The sequence below is a fragment of the Camelus bactrianus genome, chromosome 9, assembly GCF_048773025.1.
Source record: "Camelus bactrianus isolate YW-2024 breed Bactrian camel chromosome 9, ASM4877302v1, whole genome shotgun sequence".
Taxonomy (NCBI): domain Eukaryota; kingdom Metazoa; phylum Chordata; class Mammalia; order Artiodactyla; family Camelidae; genus Camelus; species Camelus bactrianus.
The window spans coordinates 42,592,402-42,620,107 of NC_133547.1; the positions used below are offsets into that span (position 1 = coordinate 42,592,402).

The 27,706-nt window shown below is 46.1% G+C and overlaps 1 protein-coding gene across 4 annotated transcripts; it reads left to right on the top strand.

Moving 5' to 3' along the window:
- The first annotated feature begins 839 nt into the window (after window positions 1–839).
- Window positions 840–27,696, top strand: LOC141578630 (NBPF family member NBPF4-like). 4 transcript variants are annotated; one of them, XM_074370191.1, is made up of 18 exons: window positions 840–931; window positions 2,183–2,758; window positions 2,861–3,071; window positions 5,053–5,182; window positions 5,845–6,059; window positions 7,123–7,174; window positions 8,042–8,253; window positions 9,253–9,304; window positions 12,167–12,381; window positions 13,381–13,432; window positions 14,235–14,449; window positions 16,895–16,946; window positions 17,718–17,938; window positions 18,906–18,957; window positions 19,834–20,024; window positions 22,283–22,510; window positions 24,485–24,690; window positions 26,293–27,696. In XM_074370191.1, the coding sequence occupies exons 3-17, from the start codon at window positions 2,894–2,896 to the stop codon at window positions 24,679–24,681; spliced, it is 2,262 nt and encodes a 753-aa protein (XP_074226292.1). In that variant the 5' UTR covers window positions 840–931; window positions 2,183–2,758; window positions 2,861–2,893; the 3' UTR covers window positions 24,682–24,690; window positions 26,293–27,696. The 4 variants fall into 4 exon arrangements, with proteins under 4 accessions (XP_074226292.1, XP_074226294.1, XP_074226295.1 ...); XM_074370193.1 differs by having other exon boundaries at window positions 17,718–17,893; XM_074370192.1 differs by lacking the exon at window positions 840–931 and having other exon boundaries at window positions 1,864–2,758.
- The last annotated feature ends 10 nt before the right edge of the window (window positions 27,697–27,706 follow it).

Here is a 27,706-nt window from a genome sequence, read left to right on the forward strand (position 1 = left end):
AACAAACAAACAACCAACCCTGTTGCACTTGAACCAGCAACCATTGCAGTAACAGGTGAATGAGCTCAAAGATCACTCAGGGAAGGAGAGAGTCACCTTGTAACTCGCATCCTTCCCATGGTTTTGTAGCCTGAAAAGGGGGATGTTCCCATGAGATGGGTCACTGGGACATAGCTGGGATTGGCTGGGCTGGTGGTTTCACAAGGGTGACAATGGCCACAACCTCCACGTGTTCCACTGAGCATTCATGACTCAGTGATGGAAGGAGAGAGCAGATTACTTTTCAACTCTCGAGACCCACCTCCATCACAACCCAGTTCACACTGAGGGCTGATAGTACTGTGTGAGGAAACTCACAAGTACATTCTGTCCAGTCAAAAATAGTTGTCCAAATTCTTCCTACACAGAGGTGATTGAAGACGAATTCATTACTTCACTGACATGCATAGCGTCCTAGTGCAATATTTGAAGTGCTATGAAAAAATCATTATCTGTATCATTTGTTAAGTAAGTACCAGCTCATTGAAAACCTTCAAAGTCCCAGGAGAGTTTGCTCAGGAAGGAAAGCCCAGATTCAGACTGATGATTTATTTTATAGTTCTTACTGCAATGGGAAGCATTTTCTCACTAAGACTCAATCCAGAAAGCATATGTTCTTTAGAGAAATGTTACCATGGATAGAAAAATCAGGATTCTCTTAGAACAATCTGAGATGACTTATGTAGGAGAAAGAGTGCTGCTCAACTCCATTGGTCCACAGAGACACAGGAGTCTCTTCATGCACTTAAACAAGCTGTAGGCCCATCTGTGCCTCTAACGTCTTGTAATAATACAGAGACCTTCAGTTTACAGGTTAAAGTGAATGAAGGTGATGACAATGACCACAGCTTATCAGGAAAATATGACTTTGGGCTTTTGCAGTTGCAAATGGGTATGTATAAAAGGACAGTATGCGATTTTGGAAGATACTTTGGCAATATATTTGATTAAAATGGCTGTTGAATATTTAGTCCATGTGCTGCCAATCGCTTTATAGAGTGACCAGCCTAGTTTGACTCTAGCCAACAGTGACTATTTGGAGAAAAGTCAGGGCCTGAGAGAAGAGCACATCGTACCAGGAGTGGAGCTACTTGTGACTTCAAGGAAGCCGGGTACCTTTTGTGAGCCTTTGGGTTCATCAGGGTAAAGTGAAGGAATTTGACACATTTTTTTTCCCACAGAGAATTTCCGGCCCCACAGACACCACAAAATAGATTTCTGTAAAGCCTCTGCTGGATCTCACACACCAACGGCATTAAGCAGTGTGGTGGGAGGATGGCATGGGGCGGGGAGAAGACAAGCTTTCCTAAGTGGCTGAGGTAGTCCTCCATCTTTAACCTTGACACAAATGCTCAGGGGTACTTGGGAACACCCATTGCACTCTCAATTCAGGTTAGTCCAGCAGCTAAAGTGAAGAGAGTGATGCTGCAGAGTGTCTCCTAAGTCTCAGTGTCACCAGACCCAGAAAGGGACAGATGCTGAGCAAGTGAGGACTTCCTTTAGAACCTCACTTTCCCCCGCCTGCCTGCCCCTCTCCTCTCAAGCTAATCTTCTATGTCCCTGAGCACAAGGACACACGAACACTAAGGATCATCAACCCTCCCTGATCCATGACCTTGAACTTACCATGTTTTATTTGTGGAGTGGAGCCCAGGGCAATGGCGTGAGGAAAACTCAAAGAGAGCTATCAAGCAGAGTTCCATGAACACTGCTCTGCATCCCTGTCTGTTCAGTATGTGGGTGAACTGGATGAATATAGAACAACAGCATCATGCTGACAAGTCTTTCCCAAAGACGTGGTCTCTATTCAACGACATGTGCAGAATTTGTTTTCATCAATCTGACAGCTTGGAAAACGATTACGTGGGACTAGAATGCAATTCATACGTGACAATTATAAAATACACTGTTTAGAGACATTAAGAAAAACAAAAATAGAGTAATCCACACCTGGAGGAGGAGTTTATAACACTGGCATGTCAAACGTGACAGAAATTTATGGAGCCAGCAAGCTGCCCCAGTGAGATAAGGATCTGAAATAACACAGGGATGCAGTGAACAGAATATTGAGTCAGGACTGAGAAGACTTTAATAAATTAATTATTCGTTCACTTAACATTATATTCTGCTCTTTGTCCTACAGTTTTTATGAGTTACACAAAACTGGCAAAGACCCAGAGAACGACGCCATGACATTCTACAAGTCTGACATCTTTCACTTGCGAAAAAGCCATAAGGCCTGTTACCACTTAAAGAGAAGGTGGTGTGACTTCATGACAGCCCTTAAGAAAATAAGACTTTTGAGAAAACAATTTGTCTCTTCGTATTTTTATAGACACAGGAGAAGGAAAATGACAGCAATGCTTGGATAACTTTTGGGAAGAGATAGGTTGGTGCTATCAGCACAAGTATAGAAAACCATTAAGAGTGGCTGGAGAGGGGGTGTCCCCATTGTGGCAACCTTCACGAGACCCCAAGCAGTGTGGCCTAGGCAACTAGAACACAGGGGCCCCCAGGATTCCATGGCCACCCCCCACCGTCCAGTTCTGTTATTGCAACTGCAGACGGTTACCTGGCACTCCGGGCCCCGCTCCATCACTCCTGTTAGAGTCTGCGCAGCAGGCAGTGCCTGTGGCCCTGAGCTCTGTGCTCTCGAACGTTGTTTTTGTGGTTCCAGATCCTCAAGTGTTGTGAGCTGGTGATCAAGTTGTTCCCAACAGTAAGTTGAGTACTCCTGCTTTTCCTCATGCCTCAATCCTGATTAAACTTATGTGATATCATTTGTTTTTAATCCATCATATGCTGGGTTTCTTCTCCCCAGTCCCCGGCTCTACCTCTTCTGCCGCACGTCACCATGGCAGGATCTCTTGGCGCTTCGTGTGGTCCGAGGGCAGAACTTACAGTGCTGGAGATCAACCAGGAGCTGCACTTAGAGCTGACCAAACAGAAGCAGGACTTCCGAGATCTCACCCAGAAATTCCTTGTATGCCAAGCTACTACCTACTGCCTGGCCAACCAGCTGCAGAAATACAGTAAGTCCTAAGGGTCGTGGTCACCACCTGGTGAATGATCACTTTCTTTCCTCTCAGAAACTGAAACTCTCCACACTTTATCTTGCACCCCTTTGTCAGTATAAGTGTCATGCTGACCACAAACAAGGCAGGAAAGGCAGAAGTAGCTATTTGACACTCAAGTCACTGAGGATGGGCAAACTGAGGCATAAAGCATTGAGCAAATTGTCCAGGCGTGTGGTGAGCTGTAGTGTGAGACTAGAGCTAACATTCCACTTATTGATGCCTATTGATATCTCTCTAGAACAAGCTAAACCCTGTCAATTGGAATCTTTTCTGAATTGTATTTGGTCCTGCATCACTGTTGGCTAAACGTCTGGGACTAATGACTTCCTTCAGTACAAGCTTCCCTGAGGTCGCAGTGGCAAAGTACTGTGCCAGTTACACTGGGGTCACGTGGTGACAGCACACTCTGGGGGAAGCAGGTGATAGTACCTGCTTTGAAAGAATTAAAGATGAGTCAGCTCCTCATGGAAACCATGCTCTCCATGAATGATGCCATCAAGACAGGGGCTCCCTGGTGAGCGGGAAGCTGTGTTTCCTGGGTGCAGGGTCTCCTTCCTGAGTCCCAGGAAGTCATGCGACACCCTGTGGGGAGACTCCGGATGTTCTCTGGGGAAATTAGATAATCTGCATCACCCAATCTGTCTCTTCCTGTGCTGGTGAAACTTCAGTGATGTGTGTCAGCAGGAAATCCAGGTGACCCTGAGAGTTGGATCATGAGACATGTGGCGAATGAGAATGAGGGTAAGTGGGAGAGAACACCATTGCTAGGAAAACCCACGCCGGTATGTGGGGCAGGCCCTTCGCTCCCACAGTCATCCTGGTATTTGGAAGCACAGTTGCCTGTTCAGTAGGAGGGGTGTGTAGTGACAAATGGAATCCTGAGGACTCGGGGGAAATACACAACAAGATGATTGGAGGAATCTGGACAACTCTGGGTTTGTGTCATTTGCTTACAATTGATTTTCAGTAAACCGATGGTTAGGGTGTACTTAATGAAAAATGACTGAAACAGAGAAACTAAATGTGAAGCCTGCTATTTGAGAAAGTGAAGAGGTGCACTTTGGGGAAAGGATAAACTATCTTTTATTTACATCTTTCCTTATCAACCTAACATAATTTAAGAACCATGTTGTGAAGGTGAAGAAGGAAAAGGGTATCCCCCAGGACCTTGGTGTCAAGGTCACACAGTGCAGAGGTGAAGAACACAGACTCTGGGCCAGGCTCCCTCGGCGCACATCCACGCTGCATGTCTTTCTGTGCCTCGGTTTTCCTCTCTGTCCACCCAGTGCTGCTGCATGTTTGAGATGGAATAAATAGTCAGTAAATTGTTCTAGAACTCTTACAACACTGCCTGGTACATTGTAAACGCAGGTCCTAGTACTACTGCTTCTACTAACACACATCATCCTAGTATTTCGGCTCATGTCTTTCAGGTCCTCACAGTTTAACGCAACATATTTCACACAAGTGTATCCAGATGAATTTTTTTTTTAACCTCTGAGGTACTTCCTCAGTACTGAAATCCCTGCACAAGGGAACCATCAGTCCCTTAGTCCTAGGGTCCACCCCAACCACACAAGAAGCCACCGCCTCATGCCCCTGCTCAGTGTTTCACCTCCGAGGTTGCAAGTCTTGTTAGACTGGCCCATGATTCACGGTCAGTCTCAGGGACTGTGACTTCTGACCTTTCCTAATGGCAGTTAGTCTGTCTAGTTCCCTTCTGTGCCTTGCAGCTTCTCTTTCCCCAGCTCTAAAATGGGGAGGAACTGAATGCCCCGCAGTGGGGAGGCTGAGGAATCAGATGTGGAAATCCCTGCCTACAGCCTGCTACCGCAGTTACCTCTGCCCTTGGGATGGACCCTAGCTCCTCCCTTGAAGGCAGTGACCACAGCAGGGGGTGCAGCTTTCCCCTGAGGCAGCATCTCTGTTTCCTCAGAGTGTGAAGAGTACAAGGACATCATTGAATCCGTGCTGGGGGAGAAGCTGCAGTTCCGGGTGGTGAAGTTGGCAGAGCAGCTGGCAGAGAAGCTGGCAGAGAAGCCAGTGCTAGCTGAGGAGAGGTTCAGGTAAGGAGGGCTCTGTGCAGGGAGGCTGGTGGAAGGTGTAGGCCTCTCTGAAGTGGGGCCACGAGCAACTTTGGGCCAGGAGAGTGCAGAAATGTTCATCACATTACGTGAAACTCAGCAGATTCAAATCCAGTGAACAACTCAGTGGCCTTTGGAACCTTCACCATGTTGTGCAACCAGTACCTCATTTACCTCTGAATCACAGTCCCTTCCTGGATGACTACACCTTGTCATCCTCCCTTGACTCTCTTATTCTCCTGTTCTTTCCACTTCTCACCAGCTGGGCCTGTCCACCCCATGTATGACTTTGTGACATTCACTGCCCAGTATGCCCCATGTGGATCTTTATATGGGAATGGGCATGGCTCAGTGAGACACTCAACGGACATCTTGATGAAGCAGGCTTAGGAAAACATGAGATTTAGTTTCCAGAAGAAGATGAATGGGATGTGACGGAATCCTAGAGGAGCATCTCTGATACGGAGGATGCCTCAGTTATACCATTTTTCTCCTCTTTGCCACAGGAAGGTCCCCCATATGTGCCAGAATTCTGCTCTGAGGGCTCGCGCCTCGGGGATGTTCTCACAGAATTGCCTTCGAAACCTCTAATCGTCTATCGTCGAACTATGCATTTTAACATCATTTCTTCTCTCTCATGTTAGGGAATACGATACCCTAATTTGCTCTCAGGCACGAGAGCTGACCCAGTTACGGCAGAAATTATGGGACGGGAGAGAAGACTCTATCCTGCTCATTCAACAACTCAGGGACGTCCTCACCCACAATGACCTTGACAACAACCCGGGCCAGGGCTTCCGAGAGCAGCTGACCGAGGGATGCAGGCTGGCAGAGCGCCTTGCCCGCAAGCTCAGCCCAGGTAAAGTGGCCCCAGGCTCTGATAGCCCTGAGCCTCTCATGCAAAGTTTCCTGGCTCATAAGAGACTCCTCACCTCCACTAGGAATGATTTTAACAAGTGTCTTGTGTCCGTGTTTCATTTTGGGGACTCTGACAGGACCAGGACTGGCTGAGTGGGAGGACAGAGGAGAAATGCGCAGGCTGGAGGTCACAGTGTTTCAACTGTCTGCTTCCCCTCTGATGGATGGTAGCCTTCGGGGCGAGACAGCATCCCCCAGGGTTAAAGCACAGAAAGGAAGATGTGACTGGGCATAGCTTGTGGGAGCAGAAAGAGCCCTGGGCTTTGCATCAAAGTGGCCTGACCCCAGCCTGAGTGTTGTCTTTCCTGACTGTGAGCGAGTGATTGGATTTTCCTATTTCACTGTCTGTTTCCTCTTCTGTAAAATGGGTCAAATAATCTGTTGATGGTACTGCAGTGACTAATCTGGGAATGTTCATGAATCAGCTCAGAAAAAGGGAAGCCCTGCACTTTGTAGGGTTGGATTGGGCACTTAATGTTGTCGAACTCGTGTTGGGAACTTTGTTTCACTGTACCTTTTCCATGGAGAGAACTTCCCTTGGTAACACTCAGAGGCCTTAGGAATGTCCCATGATGTGGTCAGATGGAGGCATGTGGGACACGGTTGTTTCTCTCTTCTTAGACAAAGCAGGGGATGTATGGGAGAGCCGTAAGGGGTGCAGAGCCTGTGTCTAGGGAGAAATTAGTGGCCGGATGGATGAAAGAGTTGTAGACGTTGAGATGGCAGGTGGACACTTGTACAGTGATATAGGGAACAGAAGACCATTTGAATGTTTGCCCCTTGTCAGGCAGAGGGGTCATGATGGCCATCCAGCAGTTTGGGGTCACACTGAATGATGGATCAGACATGTGGACCAGGCCAATCATTTAAAGACAGTGCACTAGAACTTTAGCACCGCACTGACACATACATAGTGATTTATGTCCCCGTGGCCATACAACCATTAGGATTGTAGTTGGTGAAGTGGGGAAAAGCTGACTGGATATTTCTGAATTTGTTTGCAGAAATTCATGAAGATGAGGAAGATGAACTAGAAGAAGAAACACTCACCCCCAGGTAATCATGAAGTCTTAGGAGCCGGTAATGGGTAGGTAAAGTATGGAGAGGGTAGAAGAAAGATGAACCCATGAGGGCGAGAGAGTCTCATGTACCAGATGTGAGAAAAGAAAACCTGCAGATTGCATTGATTGACTTCAATCCAACCAACAGGGAAGTGGCCCTTTAACTTGGCTGTCTGTTGTCTCTGTGGCACTTGTAGGTATGGCCCAAGGTAATGTACCACCTTTAGGGTTCCCTGCACACACAGAGAATATGCATACTCTCCTAAATGAACACCAAGATGAGATAAAGAACTGTTTGTACACAGTTCTTAGGTGCTTGTTAGGAAGGAAGATAGCAACGGAATCAGTAAAGAAGTAACTCAAAGAATTAAACACCAGTAGAAGTGTCTAGAAAAACCTGTAGTTGCCACGTGACACTAGTATGAGAAAGGCTTTAGAGGAATTTTATTCGTAAATTGAAGGCAGAATATCTCTGAGGCTCTACAATACCTTAACACTCATACTCACTTGGCTACATTAACTTAAAGTGCATATGACAGAGGCACATGGCAGTAGCACATGCTGTGGCAGTTCACTTGTGCTTCATGATCACGAAAGGACCACACTGGGATGTTTGGGTGTCATTTCTCATCACATGTCATGTGGGCAGCGCACCGAACAACTAGTGCTCTCTCCCTCTCCCACCCCGTGACAGCCAGACTCTGCTTCACATACAGAAGGATAGTTACTTCCCTCTTTATGAGGAATGATAAGTTTGCATTTCATGAATAGTTCCTATGCCCTGCAGCAAAATCAGTAATGACAACAAGGGGACGGATGCTCATAGTTGAATTTTCTGTCATTCCTTTCCCACCTGGAACAGCATTGAGCAAGAGGAGTTGGAGGAGGAGTTGCTCCAAGAGTCCCAGGATGAATGTGTTTTGAATCCCTCAGTTCTCCAAGAAGGATCTGACTGCAACCGGCTAGACAGTGAAGGCAACTTGCCATTTGATGAAGAGAAAGTCAGCCGTGCTCCGGATGTAGCTGGTGCTTGCTCCCATGTTGCAGAAGATCCAATTCCAGCTGACCTCCCAGGTATCCTTTCTAGTTTTGTTCCCCACACACTGTCTAGACTGAAGAAGGTCTTCACCGAAGGTCGACCTTAGTGACACATATTGGTTTAACCCAGAGAAAAGGATGGATTGTGAAACACAGATATCGTATGTACCAGGGAGCCTTGATCCCTTTCTAGGCCCACTTCATGTATCTGTCACCCTGGACGCAAAGTCAGGCCACGTGACCGAAATCAGGGTTGAGAACCTGTCACCCACCTTGGGTGGACATCCACAGGAAGTGTCTGTCAGAGATAGTTTGTGTCAAATTTGTCTTCCAAGCTACAGTGGTCTGATTCTTCTTTTTGAACAATGTCCCTGGCCTTTCTTTGTCTGTCCAAACAGACTGGTAGCCTTGCCTCTGTGTTAGGTGAGGTGGTGTCTCTGGTTTCACTGAACTCAGCCCGAGACTTCATCTTTGTGATGTTGGCTTATCTTACCTAAGTAGCCATCTGAAAACCAGGAAAGAACCAAGTGTCCCTTTGCCTTGCTTGGATGTTTCCATGAAGTATGGGTGAGCTCTGGCAGTCCCTCCAGCCTTGAATGCCCATTGTTTCTGTGTAGCCCCAAATCGTCTCCTTGATATGAATGTCAGTAGCATTCATCTAGTCCCAAGCAGAAATTCTTCCGTAGCATCAGCAACCACATTATCTGATGGGACGAACCAATGTTGTAGAGAGAATTCTAGAAGCACCTCAGCTGATTTTTAGGACCTTTTGGGAAAATATACTATTAATTCGACAGACTCAGCAGATGGGATATTAGGAGAGAGCTCAACCAGATCAGCTAGAGAATTCCCCCAAGCATTCAGAAGCAGTCCTGCCTAATTCTCCTAAGACTTCAGCTTCCTGAAATACCTTTCATAGCATATTCTATTGTTGCCCTGAGAAGATTAACATTTCTATGTTACCTGTGTTCACTGAGTTGGCCTGTGGGAGGGTGAATTGTTTATTGTGACCTGCTGTCTCAAATTTCTTACCAGAAAATCAGAATGAGTGTGACGAAGCAGCTGGACAAGAGCCAGTGTCCGCCAGGTAATTCTGAAGATTTCTGGGCTGTTAATGTCAGTGGTGACCCCAGAAGAACTCAGATCCAGGGAAAAGACAACGTGCTGAATATGACTCTTGCATCCATTCACTCAACAGCCAACTAGGCACTTGAAAAATGTTGTTTCTTTCCATTGTGTCAGTTGCGTGTGTCTGAATTTCTGAATGTCTCAAGTTGAGTCATGGACAGTGATTTGACCAAGGTGCACTAGCCAGACTTGGGGGTCCCTGTAGTCAGCTGCTGTCCCCTCTGTGGATAAAACAGGGTGAGATGGCACATATGTTTTGTGCCAGTTTGGCCTCAGTATGGTGATGAGTATTTGGCTGCGAGTGAAGAAAACATAAAAAAAAAATCAAAATTGTATCAAAATATTGAGATAATACTCCTTGAAGTTAGAAGTTACATGCCTGTAAATCCTCCAAGAGCTCTACTTGCTTGGGCACCGCCTGTATAGTTCAATGCAATGTATGCAAAACTGGGAGCCAAGATTTTAGTCCTGTTTGTTTGCTGGGCATCATGCCTGGAGCACACAGGGAGAATCAAAGTGCTTCTTGAACAGCTCCTTGCATGGGCAGTGCTCGGAGCACCTGCTGCTCTCTCCCACTCCTACCCCATGGTGGCCAAACTCTGCTTGACACATAGGAGGATAGTTATTTTCCGCTTTAAGGGGACTGCCCCCTGGCTTTCTGTGTCCATTCCCTTTGCCTCCCCTCTCAGAACCACCTAGCACAGCTTGGTCTCTGATCCACTTAGTTTAATTTTCTGTCATCCCTTTCCAACTTGGCACAGCATGGAGCTCGAGGCGTTTGAGAAGGAGGAAGTGCTCCAGGAGTCCCAGGATGAATGTGTTTTGAATGCTTCAGTTCTCCAAGAAGGACCTGACTGCAACCGGCTAGACAGTGAAGGCCACTTGGCATTTGATGAAGAGAAAGTCGGCCATGCTCCAGATGTAGCTGGTGCTTGCTCCCATGTTGCAGAAGATGAAATTCCAGCTGACCTACCAGGTAGCCTTTCTATTTTTCTTCCCCACACACTGTCTACAATGAAGAAAGTCTCCCCTGAAGGTCGACCCTAGTGACACATAATGGTTTAACCCAGAAAAAAGGATGGATATGAAAGACAGTCATCATTTTGGCCAGGGAGCCTTGGTCCTTTTCGAGGCTCAGTCCTTGTATCTGACTTGCTAGACCCAAAGTTAGGCCATGGGACCCAAATCAGCTGTGACTAACTGTCACCCACCTTCGCTGATCATCCACAGGAAGTGTCTGTCAGACGTTTGGGTCAAATGTTTCTTGCAAGCTACAACGATCGAATTGTTCTTTTTGGACAATGTCCCTGGCCTTCCTTGGCCTGTCCAAACAGACTGGTAGCCTTGCCTATATGTTAGGTGAAGTGGTGTCTCTGGTGTCAGTGATCTCAGCCCTAGTTTCATCTTCCTCATGTTGGCTTCTCTTAGCTAAGTTGGAATCTGAAAACCAGGAAAGAACCAAGTGTCCCTTTACCTTGCTTGGATGTCCCCATGAAGTAAGGGTGAGCTCTGGCAGTCCCTCCAGCCTTGAATGCCCATTGTTTTTGTGTAGCCCCAAATCGTCTCCTCGATATGAATGTCGGTAGCGTTCATCTAGTCTCAAGCAGAAATTCCTCCATAGCATCAGCAACCACATTATCTGATGGGACGAATCAATATTGTAGAAAGACTTCTAGAAGCACCTCAGCTGATTTTTAGGACCTTTTGGGAAAATATACTATTAACTCGAAAGACTCAGCAGATGGGATATTAGGAGAGAGCTCAACCAGATCAGCTAGAGAATTCCCCCAAGCATTCAGAAGCAGTCCTGCCTAATTCTCCTAAGACTTCAGCTTCCTGAAATACCTTTCATAGCATATTCTATTGTTGCCCTGAGAAGATTAACATTTCTATGTTACCTGTGTTCACTGAGTTGGCCTGTGGGAGGGTGAATTGTTTATTGTGACCTGCTGTCTCAAATTTCTTACCAGAAAATCAGAATGAGTGTGACGAAGCAGCTGGACAAGAGCCAGTGTCCGCCAGGTAATTCTGAAGATTTCTGGGCTGTTAATGTCAGTGGTGACCCCAGAAGAACTCAGATCCAGGGAAAAGACAACGTGCTGAATATGACTCTTGCATCCATTCACTCAACAGCCAACTAGGCACTTGAAAAATGTTGTTTCTTTCCATTGTGTCAGTTGCGTGTGTCTGAATTTCTGAATGTCTCAAGTTGAGTCATGGACAGTGATTTGACCGAGGTGAACTAGCCAAACTTGGGGGTCCCTCTAGTCAGCTGCTGTCCCCTCTGTGCATAAAAGCAGGGTGAGATGCACATCTGCTTTGTGCCTGTTTGGTGTCAGTATGGTTATGAATATTTGACTGCAAGTGAAGAAAGCAGGAAAAAAATCAAAATTATATCAAAATATTGAGATAATTCTCCTTGAAGTTAGAAGTTATGTGTCTGTAGTTTCTCCAAAAGCTCTTTTTGCTTAGACACTGTCTGTATAGTTCAATGCAATGTATGCAAATAGTGGGAGCCAAGATTTTAGTCCAGTGTGATTGCTGGGCATCATACCTGGAGCACACAGAGAGAGTCCAATTGCTTCTTGAACAGCTGCTTGCATGGCCAGTGCTCGGAGCACCTGCCGCTCTCTCCCTGTTCGACCCCGTGGTGGCCACACTCTGCTTGACACATAGGAGGATAGTTATTTTCCTCTTTAAGGGGACTGCCCCTGGCTTTCTGTGTCCATTCCCTATGGCCCCCCTATCAGAACCAGCTAGGACAGCTTGGTGTCTGATCCTCTTAGTTTACTTTCCTGTATCAATTTCCCACCTGGCACAGCATGGAGCTCGAGGCATTTGAGAAGGAGGAAGTGCTCCAGGAGTCCCAGGACGAATGTGTTTTGAATGCTTCAGTTCTCCAAGAAGGACCTGACTACAACCGGCTAGACAGTGAAGGCCACTTGGCATTTGATGAAGAGAAAGTCGGCCATGCTCCAGATGTAGCTGGTGCTTGCTCCCATGTTGTAGAAGATGAAATTCCAGCTGACCTCCCAGGTAGCCTTTCTATTTTTCTTCCCCACACACTGTCTACAATGAAGAAAGTCTCCCCTGAATGTCGACCCTAGTGACATATATTGGTTTAACCCAGAGAAAAGGATGGATATGAAAGACAGTCATCATTCTGGCCAGGGAGCCTTGGTCCTTTTCTAGGCTCAGTCCTTGTATCTGACTCACTGGACCCCAAGTTAGGCCATGGGACCCAAATCAGCTGTGAGTAACTGTCACCCACCTTCGCTCATCATCCACAGGAAGTGTCTGTCAGACGTTTGGGTCAAATGTTTCTTGCAAGCTACAACGATTGAATTGTTCTTTTTGGACAATGTCCCTGGCCTTCCTTGGCCTGTCCAAACAGACTGGTAGCCTTGCCTATATGTTAGGTGTAGTGGTGTCTCTGGTGTCAGAGATCTCAGCCCGAGTCTTCATCTTCCTCATGTTGGCTTCTCTTAGCGAAGTTGGAATCTGAAAACCAGGAAAGAACGAAGTGTCCCTTTACCTTGCTTGGATGTTCCCATGAAGTACGGCTGGGCTCTGGCAGTTCCTCCAGCCTTGAATGCCCATTGTTTCTGTGTAGCCCCAAATTTTCTCTTTAATTTGAAGGTCGGTAGAATTCATCCTCCCTCAGATAGAAATGTCTCCGTAATATCAGCAAGCACATTATCTGATGGGATGAACCATTATTGTAGAAAGAATTGTAGACAGAAACTCAGCTGATTCCTAGGACTTTGAGGGAAAATAAAGTATGAAATCTACAGACTCAGCCGATGGGGTATTGGGAGAAAGCTTAACCAGATCAGCCAGAGAATTTCCCCCAAGCACTTGGAAGCAGTCCTGTCTAATTCTCAGAAGACTTCAGTGTCCTGAAATACCATTCGTAAAATATTCTGTTGTTGCCCTGAGAAGATTAATGTCCTTGTGGTACCTGTGTTCAGCGAGTTGGTGTGTGTGAGGTATGACTTGTTTATTCTGACCTGCTGTCTCTGAATTTCTTACCAGAAAATCAGAATGAGTGTGACGAAGCAGCTGGACAAGAGGCAGTGTCCCCCAGGTAATTCTGAAGATTTCCGGGCTGTTAATGTCCATGGTGACACCAGAAGACCTCAGATGTGGGAAAAGAGAACGTGCTGAACATGAGTCTTGCATCCATTCACTCAACAGCCAACTAGGCACCTGAAAAATGTTGTTTCTTTCCATTGTGTCAGTTGTGTGTGTCTGAATTTCACAATCTCTCAAGTTGAGTGATGGACAGTGAGTTGACCAAGGAGCACTAGCCAGACTTGGGGGTCCCTGTAGTCAGCTGTTCTGCCCTCCGTGCATAAAAGCAGGGTGAGATGCACATCTGCTTTTGCCTGTTTGCTGTCAGTATGGTGATGAGTATTTGACGGCAAGTGAAGAAAACAAACAAACAAAAAACATCAAAATCCAAATTATATCAAAATATTGAGATAATACTCCTTGAAGTTAGAAGTTGCATGTCTGTAATTCCTCCAAAAGCTGTATTTGCTTGGGCACTGCCTGTATTGTTTAACGCAAAGTATGCATAAAGTGGGAGCCAAGATTTTAGTCGTCTGTGTTTGCTGGGTGTCATGCCTGGAGCACACAGGGAGAGTGCAAGTGCCCCTTGAACTGCTGGTTGCATGGTCAGTGCTCGGAGCACCTGCTGCTCTCTGCCTCTCCCACCCCATGGTGGCCACACTCTGCATGACCCATAGGAGAATAGTTATTTCCCTCTTTAAGGGGACTGCCCCCTGGCTTTTTGTGAACCGTATCTCCGCTTTACATCAATATACTGACTCTGTGTCTAATCGTCTGAGTTTAATTTTCTGTCATCCCTTTCCCACCTGGCACAGCATGGATCTACTGGAGGTTCAGAATGACGACGTGCTCCAGGAGTCCCGGGATGAATGTGTTTTGGCGCCTTCCATTCACCAGGAAGGTTCTGACTGCTATGAGAAGTGCAGTGATGGAAAATTTGCATTTCCTGAACAGAAAGTGCTATGTGCTCTGGAGGTAGCCTGTGGTTCCTCGCATGTTAAAGCAGATGCAATTGGAACTGACTTCCCAGGTAGTCTGCATGATCTTTGCTCCGCACAATCTGTCTTGTCTCGGAGAATTCGTTGTCATGTGTAGACTATATGCGTACATATCGTTTTGAATCAGGCCCAAAAATTGCCTTTATTTAATTACTTATTTACTTATTTATTTGCGGCATAGTCAGTTTACAATGTGTCAATTTTTGGGTTACAGCATAATATTTCAGTCATACATCTATATACGTTTATTCCTTTTTATATTCTTTTCCATTGTCGGTTACTACAAGATACTGAATGTAGTTCCCAGTCCTATATAGAAGAAATTTGTTGTTTTTCTTTTATATACATAATAGTTAATATTTGCACATCTCAAATTCCCAATTTATCCCTTCCCAACCCCTTTCTCTCCAATAACCATAATTTCTTTCCTATGTCTGTGAGTTTCTCTCTGTTTTGTAGATAACTTCATTAGTGTCTTCTTTCTTTTTTAGATTCCACTCGTGCGTGATATCATGTGTTCCTTTTCTCTCTCTTTCTGGCTTACTTCACTTAGAATGACCATGTCCAGATTCATCCTTGTTGCTGCAAATGGCACTATTTTATTCTTTTCTATGGCTGAGTAGTATTCCATTGTATAAATACACCAGTTTCTTTATCCAGTCATCTGTTGATGGACATTAAGGTTGTTTCCATGTCTTGGCTATTGTATACAGTGCTGCTATTAACATCGGGGTGCGTGTGTCTTTTCAAATTAGACTTCCCTCTGGATGTATGCCCAGGAGTGAGATTCCTGGATCATATGGTAAGTCTCTTTTTCGTTTTTTGAGGAATATCCATACTGTTGTCTGTAATGTCTGCACCAAACTACATGCCCAGCAAGAGTGTAGGAGGGTTCCCTTTTCTCCACACCCTTTCCAGCATTTAGGGTTTATGAACTTTTAATAAAGCCCGTTCTGACTGATGTGAGGTGATACCTCACTGTACTTTTGATTTGCATTTCTCTGGTAATTAGCAGTATTCAGCATTTTTTCATGTACCTATTGGCCATTTGTATGCCTTCCGTGAAGAGTTTCTTTTTAGTTCGTGTGCCCATGTTTGGTTTTTTGTTGTTTCTGTTATCAAGCTATATGTGCTGTTTCTATAGTGTGGAAATGAAACCTTTGTCAGCTGCATCATTTGCAAATACTTTCTCCCATTCTGTAGGTTGTTGTTTTTTTTCCGCTTATGGTTCCCTTTGCTGTGTAAAAGCTTATAAGTTTAATTACATCCCATTTGTTAATTTTTGCTTTTATTTCTATTGCCTGAGTAGACTGCCCCAGGAGAACATTGCTAAGATTTATGTCAAAAATGTTTCACCTATGTTTTCTTCTCGAAGGTTTATCGTGTCTTGTCATATATCTAAGTGATTAAGCCATTGTGAGTTTATTTTTGTTTATAGTGTGATGGAGTGTCCTCACTTCATTGATGTCTGTGTGGCTGTCCAGGTTCCCCAACACCACTTGCTGAAGAGACTGTCTTTTCTCCATTGTGTGTTCTTGCCTTCTTTGTTGAAGATGAAGTGACTGTAATTCTACGGGTTTACTTCTGGGCTCTCTATTCTGTTCCATACAATTTCCTTTAAAGTAACACATTCCCTGAGTTCGTGAAGTTGGCTCAACTCCTAGTCATGTTTGTCGCACTGGCAAATCACTGGATCCATCACGGTCCTGCCAGACTCCCATATAGCTCTCTAATTGTGTCATAGGAAGTAACTTTCCTGTCTCCTAATTTTGAATGAATCTCTTATCTTGCTTTTAATGCTCTAATTTTCATTCCTAAGCAATATCCCTGAGATTCTATACTTGTCTGAGGCTGTTGGCAGTTTACTTTATGTCTTTGGAGATATTACTCCTTTGGTTGTTTCTGTCAACCCAAGTCTGTCCCTTCCATTTGTCTTATCTTATGCAGAGGCTTCTGAAACCAGAACAGAAGCACCACTGCCATCTTTGGTGTGTTCTCTGAAGCAAGGTAGGGTCCTGGAACACCCAGCCTTATAAATGCCCACTCTTTCTTGCTGGCACGGAAGAGTGTTTAGACTATGTTTAGATTCTGCTCATCAGTCTAATGTCAATGGAGAATGCATCTACCCCAATAAGAGACAGCATTTCAGATTGAAAAATCCTGAATATTACTGCAGCCTTCTAGGAGGTAGCTCGGCAGTCCCTCAGGATCTGTGGGTAAAAGGATGAGGTTACTGTTTGCCTAGACTCAGGACATAGTGTGGGGACATCCTGTCATATTAAGGAGACATATCTAGGGGCTCAAGAAGCAAATCCAGTGCCTTCTTATGAGGTTCTATCTAGGGCCTCCTGGAAGATTTCTCCCACAGTACCCTGTTACCACATTGCACACATTGCCAAAGTGCTAATTTTGGCATGGTTTTGATCATACGTAAATGAGTTTTGCCCAGTGTAACTGTCCTGTTAATTCATTTACAGAAAACCAAAATGATCAAGATGGGGTGAAAGGAGTAGAGCCAACTATCTGCAGGTAATTTTGAATATTTGTGCGCTGTTGATGAAATGTGACTTCTGCAGTCCCCTAATCCAGGGAACAGCAGGAATACAAGCGTATGATCCACTTTGCCAACCAGGAATTATCTTTTTTGTAATGTTTTCTGCTTTCATTTGGATACATATATTGTTTCCTATTTCTCATTAACTTCTCAAGTGTATACCCAATTCAGTTGAACAAGTGATCTACGATACAGTGATTTTTGTGCACTCATTTGCTCTCTCTGGTGTCATTTACAGAGTGAGATGCAAATCTGGTTTCAGCCTGTTTTGTGTTAGCTTGTTGGCATGTGTTTCATAGCAAGAAGTGGACACAAACAGTGATATAATTATATCATGCCACAATAAAGAGAGAAAGAGGCCTTAGCGGCATGAGATCTCTGGGGCACTAGGGTGCCCCTAATAGTATACACTTAATCTCCATGTAGCAGTCAGTGGAACTTAAATGAAAGGGTGAAAACCACTCTTACATGAGTCTATGTTAGGGGTCATGACTCTGCAGTTTAGAGATAATCAGTCTCTTTCTTCATCAGCTGTTATTTGGCCAGAGCACTAAGCACCCCCTCTCCTTTCTGTCTCCTGCTCCTCAAAGACACACACTCTGTCTCACCAAAACAGTCAGTTTTTTCTGCTTAAAAGATCACCCTTTGGCTTCCTTCACCACTCCCTTAAACGGTTCATCTAAAGCAGATAGGACTCTAGATTTCTGATTGCTATTAGGTTAATCTTCGGTCTCCCTACCCGCCAGGCTCAGCACGGAGCTGCCGCAGATGGTAGAGGATGACATCCCACGGCACTCAGTGGAGGAGTACTATTTGACTTACTCAGCTCTTCCTGACCTGTCAGACTCCTTCTGGCCTTATAGGAGCACCGCCATCTACTCATTTGAGGGATTGGAACTCTCTTATGCTCGGGATGTCACCAGTGAGTACTCTTATCGATGTGATAAACCTCCAACTGCACTGCCAGGTAGAGCTGGTGTCTTTTGCGCTTCACACCTCTGGCGGTGCTGAGATATGACAGCCATGTGGGCAGACTCTGTATATTTATATCGAGAAGGTTTAGGTCCTAGAATTGAGTTTTAAGCACAGACATCATGCGGGTTAGGGAACGGTGCTCTCTTCCTCATCCCAGGTGAAGCCTGTGTGTTGGGTCCCAAGATAGGTCACTGAACCGAAGACAAGTGTGACAATGTCACTCACCTCTGTGCAGTTGTACAGAGGTGTCTTTTTTTATGATTCCCATCAAATGTCGTTTTTACTTATAAGGTTCTCATGTTCATACCCCTAAAATATCCCTGGAATTTCTTTCCTTCAAAAGATGTTGACAGTGTTAACTACACCTCTGGATTTGTTGTTTCCCTGGGGTCACTGCTGTCATCCCCAGTGTCCGTCTCCTCTAAGTGGAGGAGCCACCTGAACACCAGGACACAAACATCCCTACTATCACCTTGCATGTATCTTTCCATGAAGTGCGGCTGACCCCAGCATTTCCCCACTCCATGAAGGGCTGATGTTTCTGTTTAGCACAAAGCTCATTTTCATGCTAGGGTTTGTAGATTCCAACCATTATGTTGTTTTCAGTGTACAAATTCTGCTAAAGCAGCCAGCATACGGTGAGGGAAGGCTGAATATTACAGTATTCTTTTTAGAATGCAGATGGGCTATTCCACAGACTATGTGGGGAAAAGATACATTTCACTTCTGACTCAGACCTGGAAAAGGTGATTGTGGTGAGGAGATACTGCCCAGGGGTCAAGAAAGCGAACCCAGGCAGGTCCAGAAGGCGCAGCCTGAGGCCTCCTGGAATATTCTTACGTTATCCTCCTGTGCCACTGGTGATACTTTTTTCCCCGTGATAGTATTGGATACCTAACTATTGACATATGTAGGGGGATCTGCTTAATGTTTCTTGCCCTGTCTGAATTAATCCATAGAAAATCATACTGTTCTTGAGGAAGAAGAGGAACAAGACCAAATATGTCCCAGGTAATTCTGAAGCCTCAGGGGTCTTTTGTTTTCTTTCTGCTATCTGTCTGTCTGTCTATCTATCTGTCTGTCTATCTATCATCTCTTTATTTATTTATTTCAAAGTATAGTCAGTTTACAATGTTCTGTCAATTTCTGCTCTACAGCATAATGAAGAATCATGGCTCTTAATTTAATGTTGATGTATGGTGAGGTCAGATCCAGGGAAATGAGAAACTGCTAAATATGCCTAACTCTTCCATTCAGACAACCACAATGTGTCCCTTTAACAATGCTGTCTATGTTAACTGTACGTTTATAAGCCCCTTTGATAATCTCTCTCAAATGGAGTAAGTGCATTCAGTTGATGCAGGGGTGCTAATCAGTCCAGGATTTCTCGGACTCTCCTTCTCTGTTTTTATTAAAAGCAGCATAAGATGCATTTCTGCCTTTCACTCTTTGTTCTTACCACTGACAAGTATTTCATAACAAGAAAAGTACTTAGAAAACCAAAATTCATATCACATCTCAGTGGTGACACAGGATTATGCTGCCAGAGTCTTGTTCCCTCAGCTGTTGCATGTAAATTTCAACAAAACTCATGCAAGAGTTGAAGCCTCCCTTGTAGTTTCTGAGTGTGTGTCTTCTGACTACTGTGTACTGAGGTAGTTCAGTCTCCTTCATCCTGAGCTCTTTTTCTGGTCAGTGCTGGGACCACCTCCTGCTCTGTCTGTCTCCTATTCCCATTGTAAGCACACTCTGGCCCCAGATGGAGGAGGATTGTTATATCTCGCTTTGTGGAGAATTTCCATTTGTTTTCTGCGACCAGTCCCTTAACACTCCCATCAAACCCAGCTAGGACCCTGTGTTCTCTCATCCGTTTTGTTTAATCCTCAGTGCACCTGACCCCAGAAGGCTCAGTAGTGAGCAGCCGGTGGTAGAAGAGAATGAAGGCCCACAGGACTCACTGGATGAATGTTATTTGACCAGTTCTGTTGGCCATGACCTGTCAGACTCCTGTAGGCCTGACAGAGGTGCCTCATTCCCTTGGGACCAACAGGGAGTCTTCTCAGCGCTTGCTGTACATGGTGAGTACTCCCTCGAATAGAGCACACGGCTCCTAGTGGGTCCCCAGTTATCCTCACAGACTTTGTAGCCAATGACCTGTATACACTACGAGAGTGATTTCTGTAAACAGGCCCTGAGACTTGTGTTCTTTTGAATCAGGCTGTGGGATTTACTTTGCGAAAGGCATCATGTGGGTAAGACAACTTTCCTTTCTCCTCGTCCCAGGACGCCCTGCGTCACCTGGACCGCCCGCACCAGTGGAGGCTGTTGGTATTAAGTCAGGCTAGAGAGGGGAAGTGAGATGTGTGGGATGTGGCCCGGCCCTGCCAGGCCATCATTCAGCATGGGCAGGAGAGGCCAACCTCCCCCACACGGATGGGCTGAGGTGAATGAATGGGACACATCAATGATGCTCGGGTCCATCCTATTTGTGGGCTCTGATCATGGCCTGTGAACAGTGTGGACGGCTGTGACTCCGGCAGTGGGGCCGCAGGAGACCTGCTCTTTCGCCCCATCCGCCCTGACCGGGGAGAAGTGCTGTAGGCACAGCACAAGCACTTGATCTTTAAGGACAACTTCAGATTTCATTGGAGGCTTTTCCCTACTTTCCTAAGTAATGCTATTGGGCATTCCTTGTGATGTTTGATAAACTGTTTTGCCTTTTCCCATGCAAATGCAGAGAATATTGAGCATAGTTTAATAAAAGCCATTAGTTGGGAAAAGAGAGATGAAACTAAATGATGAAATTAAGATGTGATATTTTAAAATAATTTAAGTCTGTGATTCAAAATAGCATTTGAGGGTGGGTTTACTGGTTTTGAGCATTGTTTCACACATTAAAGTTTTTAATTTAAGAGGTGTTACCCTTCAGACCATGTGAATTATCAATAAATCTCATTAGGAATCCTAATGCAGTGATTAATGATGAAGAAACTCTGCCTGGAGGAAATGGGAAGGGCACACGAGGCAGAGAGCAGTGCTTAGGGAAAAAGCCCGGGAAGCTCTACAAGGCGCAGGTGCAGGCCTGGGGTCAGGAGGGGCAGCCTGCGTCCAGGGAGGATTTGTTCAAGGGGGTTGTGGGAAGTGATGGTGCTGAAGAAAGAGGGGCCGGAGGGAGCAGGAGTGTCAAGGCAAGGTGAGGATTTGAGTTCATGTAGGGAAGTTGAGGAGGACAAGTTTCCCCAAGCTGAGTAAGACTGGTGAGACCGCTGATAGTGTGGAGAGACAGGATCAGAGGAAGCCGTTAGAAGGAGGTCGGATGAATCACTGATGAGACTCAGACAGAGTGCTCTCTGTGGAAGACAACGTGGTAACAGACACAGGAGAGACACGTTTAAGAAACAGTTCAACAAAGTTTGTTGAGCAGGAGGGTCTCCACGGGGTAGTGAGGGGGGAGCCCCACAGCAATGTGCAGCAGGCCCCGTGGGCCGTGACCCCACCTGAGCCTGACCTGGACTGGATGAGCTACTTGAGCTCTTTGGTTAGCCCACTCTCTGAGAATATGAACTCACTTCACAGTAGAATTGTAAACATGTGTGATTAGGAGCAGTGCCTGGTGCCCCTGGAGGGGGGTGTAATACAAGGAATGTGCACTGTGTCATCTCCCTGAAGAACCAGACGTCCTGATTCTGTAGCACTTCTGGACACTGAGCTTCCAGTAAGGCCCTCAGACCTCAGCTACACTACTTACAGGTGCCAGTACCCACCAGCCCACCCAGGACACACGTAGTCATGGGACGTATCCCTGTGTGGTGGGTGGACGAGTCGTCAAAACACACGGGGAATGGAGTTGAAAAGGCTCCAGAAGTGGGAAGAGTTCTCATTACTTGGTCCATGTGCTATAGTCCCCAAGTCCCATTTCTAGTGGAATTTGCAGCCTTTGGGCCCCACTTCTCTTGTTATTTCTTTATTCTAATTAGACATCAACAATTCCTCGTCCTCCCTTCCCTGAGGCCTGGCCAGAATCTTGTCTCTAGGCTACAAGGAAAGGTCGCTAATAACTGAGTCATGGTCGTGACCTCAGCTGCCATCCAGTACCCTCTGGACCCAAGTGGGTGATTTTTGATCTCAGCGACGTTCCTGCCAGGCACCTGCCATCTCAGCGTCCCCAGGCACAGCCTTCAAAATGACATCTCCGTCATGTCCATGATGTCTGCCTCTGTTGTCTGGCTGATTGGGTGGTTTCCCTGATAGGCAGGAACAGCAGAAATGGATGTTGTGGGAGGGGTTGACAAACGGAAAGTTGGATTGGTCCTACTGAACTGTCCTCTGCTTTCAGGTGACTCCTGGGAGGACCGTCCCCAAGGGCCTTTGAGTTTCCAAGGGTCAGAGATGGAAGCTTCACAAGCACAACTGCAGACAAGCACCCAGGTGACCCATCACCTGCAGCTGCAGCGGGACCAGCAGTTTGACTGTGGTGACGGCAACGCCAGGCTCGGCCTTCCCTCCACCGTGTGGGGCTTCACAGCCAACACTGAGTTTGGAGACCAAGGGCTGCCCCTGCAAGGTAAGTAAGAAAAGGGGTGTAGGAAGCTCTAGTCCATGAGCTGGTCGTGCCAGAGCTGGGGTGGAGGAGACAGTGAGGCCTCTGCCATGCTCCTTTCAGGTCCACGGAAAATCCCCAACGCTCTAACAGAGGGAAGTGAGCAGGAGCCGCAGATTTAGGGCCAGCTCTGCCCCAGGTCCTGGGTTTGCAAATTCCTGGTTCTTTAACGGGACCAAGTTATTTATCTTGTGAGGTATTCCCTTGTCATTTCCCTTATCTGACCACCGGGAAGTTAAATCTACCTTCCGTGGTCGTTGGGAGTGTTAAGAAACATAGCTCCCAGGGTCCGTGATTCGGTAAAACCTGCGTCAGCACACCTGTGACTGTGTGATGTCTACCCGTGTATCCTGCTGGTGATGTAACACTTACACAATGATTGCACGTGCATTGTCTCAGCTGAAGTGCAGGACTTTTGATGGTCTCCACTTTCTCTAGACTCCGTCTCCCCTTGCTTTCTCAGAATGGCACGTTTGCCAGAGTTCTCTTCTCATCGCCCATCCTCAAGCCGGTTTTCCCCTGTCACGTGCTCTCAGTAACAGTGCATTAGTAATGTTTAGTAGCAATGTGAAAACTGCCCACACACTTCAATCGTCTGTTGACTTTTCACACGGAGGTAATTTTTCTGTTTTTAGCCCTTTATTTAAAATAAAGAACCACCTTCATAGATAAGGTGAGCCACTCAGTTTCTTCTATGATGCTCCATTTAATTTCTCCTCTCCACTCATCTCCATGGCCATGTCCTCGGTTTTCTTATCATGATCCGACTCTTCTCTGATTTTCTTCAATGAGCTTTCATACCCTCACATGCATTTCATCTGGGACGTATTCATCCTTACCCTCTACTCCTCTTAGTATCTCCACCCGGAGACTGGGGCCGCCTGGTGCTCATCTGTCAGGCGGTGGCCTCATCTGAGAAATGAGGAGAGTGGAGGTGAGAGAAGAAGGGGCACCACTGGCCACCATGCAGAGAGCTCATGGGAAGTGCTCAGTGGGTGTTAGGGATGCGTGGCCCTGACAAGTGCCATTAGCCCTTGTGGGATTTCATTGTCTTGCCTTCCCTCTAGTCTCTTTTTCTTGACCTTGGCTTCCCACATTCTGGGCCAGGACTCAGCCCCACTGGCTCAGTCACTCTCTCTCCTGCACACTTACCCCAGAGGCCTGAGTCTGAATCCAGGCATCACGACAGATTTTGCTGCAAACGCTAGTTTTAATGCCCTTTATTCTCATAATCCCCCGGATCTAATCGTTCATGTTACCACCAGAGCTTCCCTCACTTATCCTTCTGATGTTTATTTTTCCTTTTTCAATTTCAACTCATCGGAGGCTGTTAGAATGATCCATTCAATATCTCAACGCCATCATCCATTGCTTCCCTTGTACACACACACACGTGAGTGTTGTATTTTTATCACAGCTTCCAGGTCTTATTTAGCTTGAGTATGATAAACATTATATATAGTGTATGTACAAATATATGGGAAGCATATACTGATACACATCTGTAAACATTTCCAGTTTCAGACTTCCCCAGTTCTTTCTTTCCTGAAGTTTACTTTCAACATTGACTTTGCTTACTTTCTGCAGTCACTTCTGTCCCAATAGTACAACCTCTGACTGCCCTGATTGCGTTGCCTTGTCTTTTCTACCTAGGAACTTTCCGTTTTCGTCAATTCTATTTTTCTTAAAAAACAGTTTTTTGGCAGTGAGAACATGTTTGCCTCCTGGCAGTCTTACCAGCACTGCACAGTTTGGGGACGGTCAACAAAAGAGAAAAATACCAAGGTGTCTCCACTGGCTTCACCTGGCAGGGACGTTCAGATGGCCTCTCTTGTTCCTGGACACGTTCCTTACTTGATGTTCCTCTTGGCTGGAGGAGGAAGTCATTGTAATATCCTGAATAACAATGCATCCTGTTTTCTGTGGTTTTATCTTCAGAGCTGGGTTTGGATGCTTCCATCGGAATGAAGATCCCTCCCAAGGTGGAGGGCGAGGGCTCAGCTGCCAGCCAGCATGAACGTCAAGTCTCTAGCAACAGTAATGCCTCCAGTGTCCTGAAGCAGAAGATTCTGCGAAGAAAACTGCTGCGCAGCAAGTGGAGAATAGCATGCAGGTTCCCTGGCCTTCAAGCGTAGGGGACAGAGGTAATCACATCTAGGCCTTCCATGCACGTCTTCCCTGTTGCTCCTCATCTAAGATTATACCTCAAACTCCACTAGTTTGTCCTTTTTGTTGTTCGTTCACTTAACAGTTGATCCTCCCTCTGTCTGCTCTTTTCTCTGTTTTCCATGGGAGTTGCCACCCTGCCAGGCCCTTCCATCCCAATTTGCTGTTTCTACTGTGAACTCTGCTGTGTTCCTGCCACTGCTGCCCTGGTATTCCTTCTCACCTCTACTCCTAGCTACAGGGAAGCCCGGCCCCGAGGTCCTCCTCATCAGAAGAGCATCATTTAGGCCCCTGAACACGGGGTTCTTTGCCTGAAATCACACACTGTCTTGGTTTCATTGCCTTTCTTTCCCGGCCCTCCCTCCCTCCACTCCACTGCCTCTTCCAGAATCATTGTCTTAATGATTCACCTGCACATGGGTTGGCTTCTGCAGAACACACCTAGGACAACATTGACTCCTCGACGTCTCCACGTGAATAAAAAGTGATGTAACTGAGGAATGAGAACCCTGATTACAAAAACTAAATAAGAACCTCAGGCCTAGGTGGGAATGCTGCACTGGCCTGGGGTCAGGTTTCTCACCTCTGGTGGTCAGCTCTGGGTTAATGTCCATGGGGCTTCCAGGGCCTCAGTGGAGCCGGCATTAGGTGGAGGACAATAGATGGCAACCTAAAGGGACGTTGACCTAAAGCAGAGACAGAGGCCAAGTGATTGCAGAATGCAAAGACAATGACGTGCCTAGGGTTTCAGACCTCTCTTCCTTTTACTCACATGACTCCGTCTACATGTTCAGTAAAGTGCAGAAAAAAATGAACTGAGTTGGAGTCTTAGGCCAAGGAGTCTAGGAAAGCATCATAGTGAATTAACTTGGGGCAGATTTATGAAGACGGAGATATACAGGATACAAGAAGATCAGTGGCTCAGGCAAGGGAATTTCAGAAGGCAAGTGATTAACTCTAGACTATCCGAAGGAAGGTGAGAAAATGTTTATGGCCAGTGGGAAAGGGGTTCATGGTGGAAGTAATGAAGCGACGGAAAGAGAATGGTGTGAGGCAGTGCAGGGCTAGTGGGTGGCTGTAAATTCTGCCGTCACGAATAACCTGGGTGAGCTTGGATCTATGTAACACGAATGGCTTGACCCAACCCCTCGACACTGTGATTCTGAAGTTCTGGGGTGAGGTTTCGGCATCAGTATTTTTCAAAGCTCTGCTGACATGCATGTAGGGGTTAAATGGACTATGGATTTGGTGGGATATCAGGAACCAGGATAGGGGTGTCCCAAGGATCCTTGCTCCAGACAGCAGTCTGTTTCTGAATGTATATGAGGGATGCTCAGCACATCCCTCCTGGGACATGTAAGAAAGGTATCACTTCGGTCCAGATGAAGGGGAATCAAAAGTCAGTTGGCTGCTGAGGAACCAGTGGGGGGATCTGGCTAAGACTCTGCAGCAGCTTTGAGCTGGCGTATCCCCAAGCACAGGTGGGGTGAGGACAGGGGTCCCTAGATTCTGCACCACAGTCTGCACGTTTGCTTCAGGAGGTATTTCTTCTAACTCGTGGATCTCCCTTTTCCCTTCAGCACCAGCCTCGGGCTCCCCCTTCAGCCCCTCCTCTCAAGAGGATCCCAGCCTGCTCCTGACTCTTGTCACCATGTGGTCATCCCTCCAGGCTCAGCCGTCAGCAGAACCCAACGAAGACCCACATTTGATCCCTCTGTCTCTCTCTCTGTCCCTCTCTCTATCTCTCCTATGTCTCTCCATCTCTCCCCTGTCTCTCTTTCACAGTTAACGCATTATTTTCGGTACTCTGAAAAGATTTTGCCAATTTGAAGAAACCACATCATCAAATTTACCTTTCCCACTAGATGTAAACTATCTGCAACAGAAAATCCGGTTAAAGTCCAAACTGAACACTGCAGGGATGCTTTGCTGAGAATCAACATCACAATCACCAGCCACAATCCATGATTTTTACTCCAAAGGACTGATCTGATGGGAGAAATCCCAGGCATCAGTCCCCAAATGTGACCCAGTGCTAAGGAGACCAGTGCTTAGATGGATGCACAGCTGTGAGAGACTTTAACGCTTGCTTCTGTGAATTGCCATCCTGCACACACTGGCATCTGGAGCAGCTGGAAGAAGGCAACATGTCAGCCTGGACAATCTTTGCCACCAGATGGGCTGTGCTCGGTGCAGGTGGCATTAACCATGCAGTGTCCGTGCTGAAAAGGTTTCGCTTGAGTTTCGTCATGAGGTAGTTATCAGACAACTGCAGAATCTAGACCACTGAACAGGACAAGTGGCCTGTGTTTTTCAAACAGGCGATGCCTCCACAAATTAGATGACAGAAAGGAGAAGAGATGTTTTGGGTTCCAAAGAACTAAAGAGATTGTGCTGCTATATTTCTTTAGTCCTTTTGAACCCAAACCCTCTCCTCACCTTTCTGTGGTTGTCTTTAATGGTGGTGACATTGACTTGTGTGCAGAACACAGGTCAGTTGTCTGGCTCAAAGGTCTACATTCTGCAGTTGTCTGACCCCTTCCTCATCATTAAACTCAGGCCAACCCGTCTGCCAATGATGCCACTTACTGAACGCTGTTTGCTTCCTGGCACAGCCCCTCTGGAGAGTAAGCACGTCCACTTTGCGTGTCACCACTCTTGTCCTCTTAGCATTGAACACTTCGTCATGGAGGCAGGAGCCAGTGAGATCCGTTCATTGGAACACACGTTTCTCTGTGTAGAATCAGTGATTTGATGAGTAGTTCTCTGAGAGTGAATAAATATCTTATTCTATGATTGTCATTCTCTAAACTGTTGCCATCCCTGATCGATCCCCGATGTGTGTCAATTACCATATTTGTGTTTGTGAAGCAGAAATTTTCCAGTGCAGTCATTCTGTTCATTTGTACTGCTGGCGTTGTGCTGTGGAAAAGTCAATCCTACCCCTTCCATTTAATTAAAAGTTCTTTGGAGTTTTACTGTGACGGTGTGTAT

Excerpts from the sequence above, each read along its gene's own strand:
- LOC141578630 (XM_074370191.1), top strand. The coding sequence starts at position 2,894 with ATGGCAGGATCTCTTGGCGCTTCGTGTGGTCCGAGGGCAGAACTTACA. Across the intron at positions 16,947-17,717 it reads GTAGAGCCAACTATCTGCAG|GCTCAGCACGGAGCTGCCGC; the intron begins GTAATTTTGAAT and ends CCTACCCGCCAG. Across the intron at positions 17,939-18,905 it reads ACCTCCAACTGCACTGCCAG|AAAATCATACTGTTCTTGAG; the intron begins GTAGAGCTGGTG and ends ATTAATCCATAG.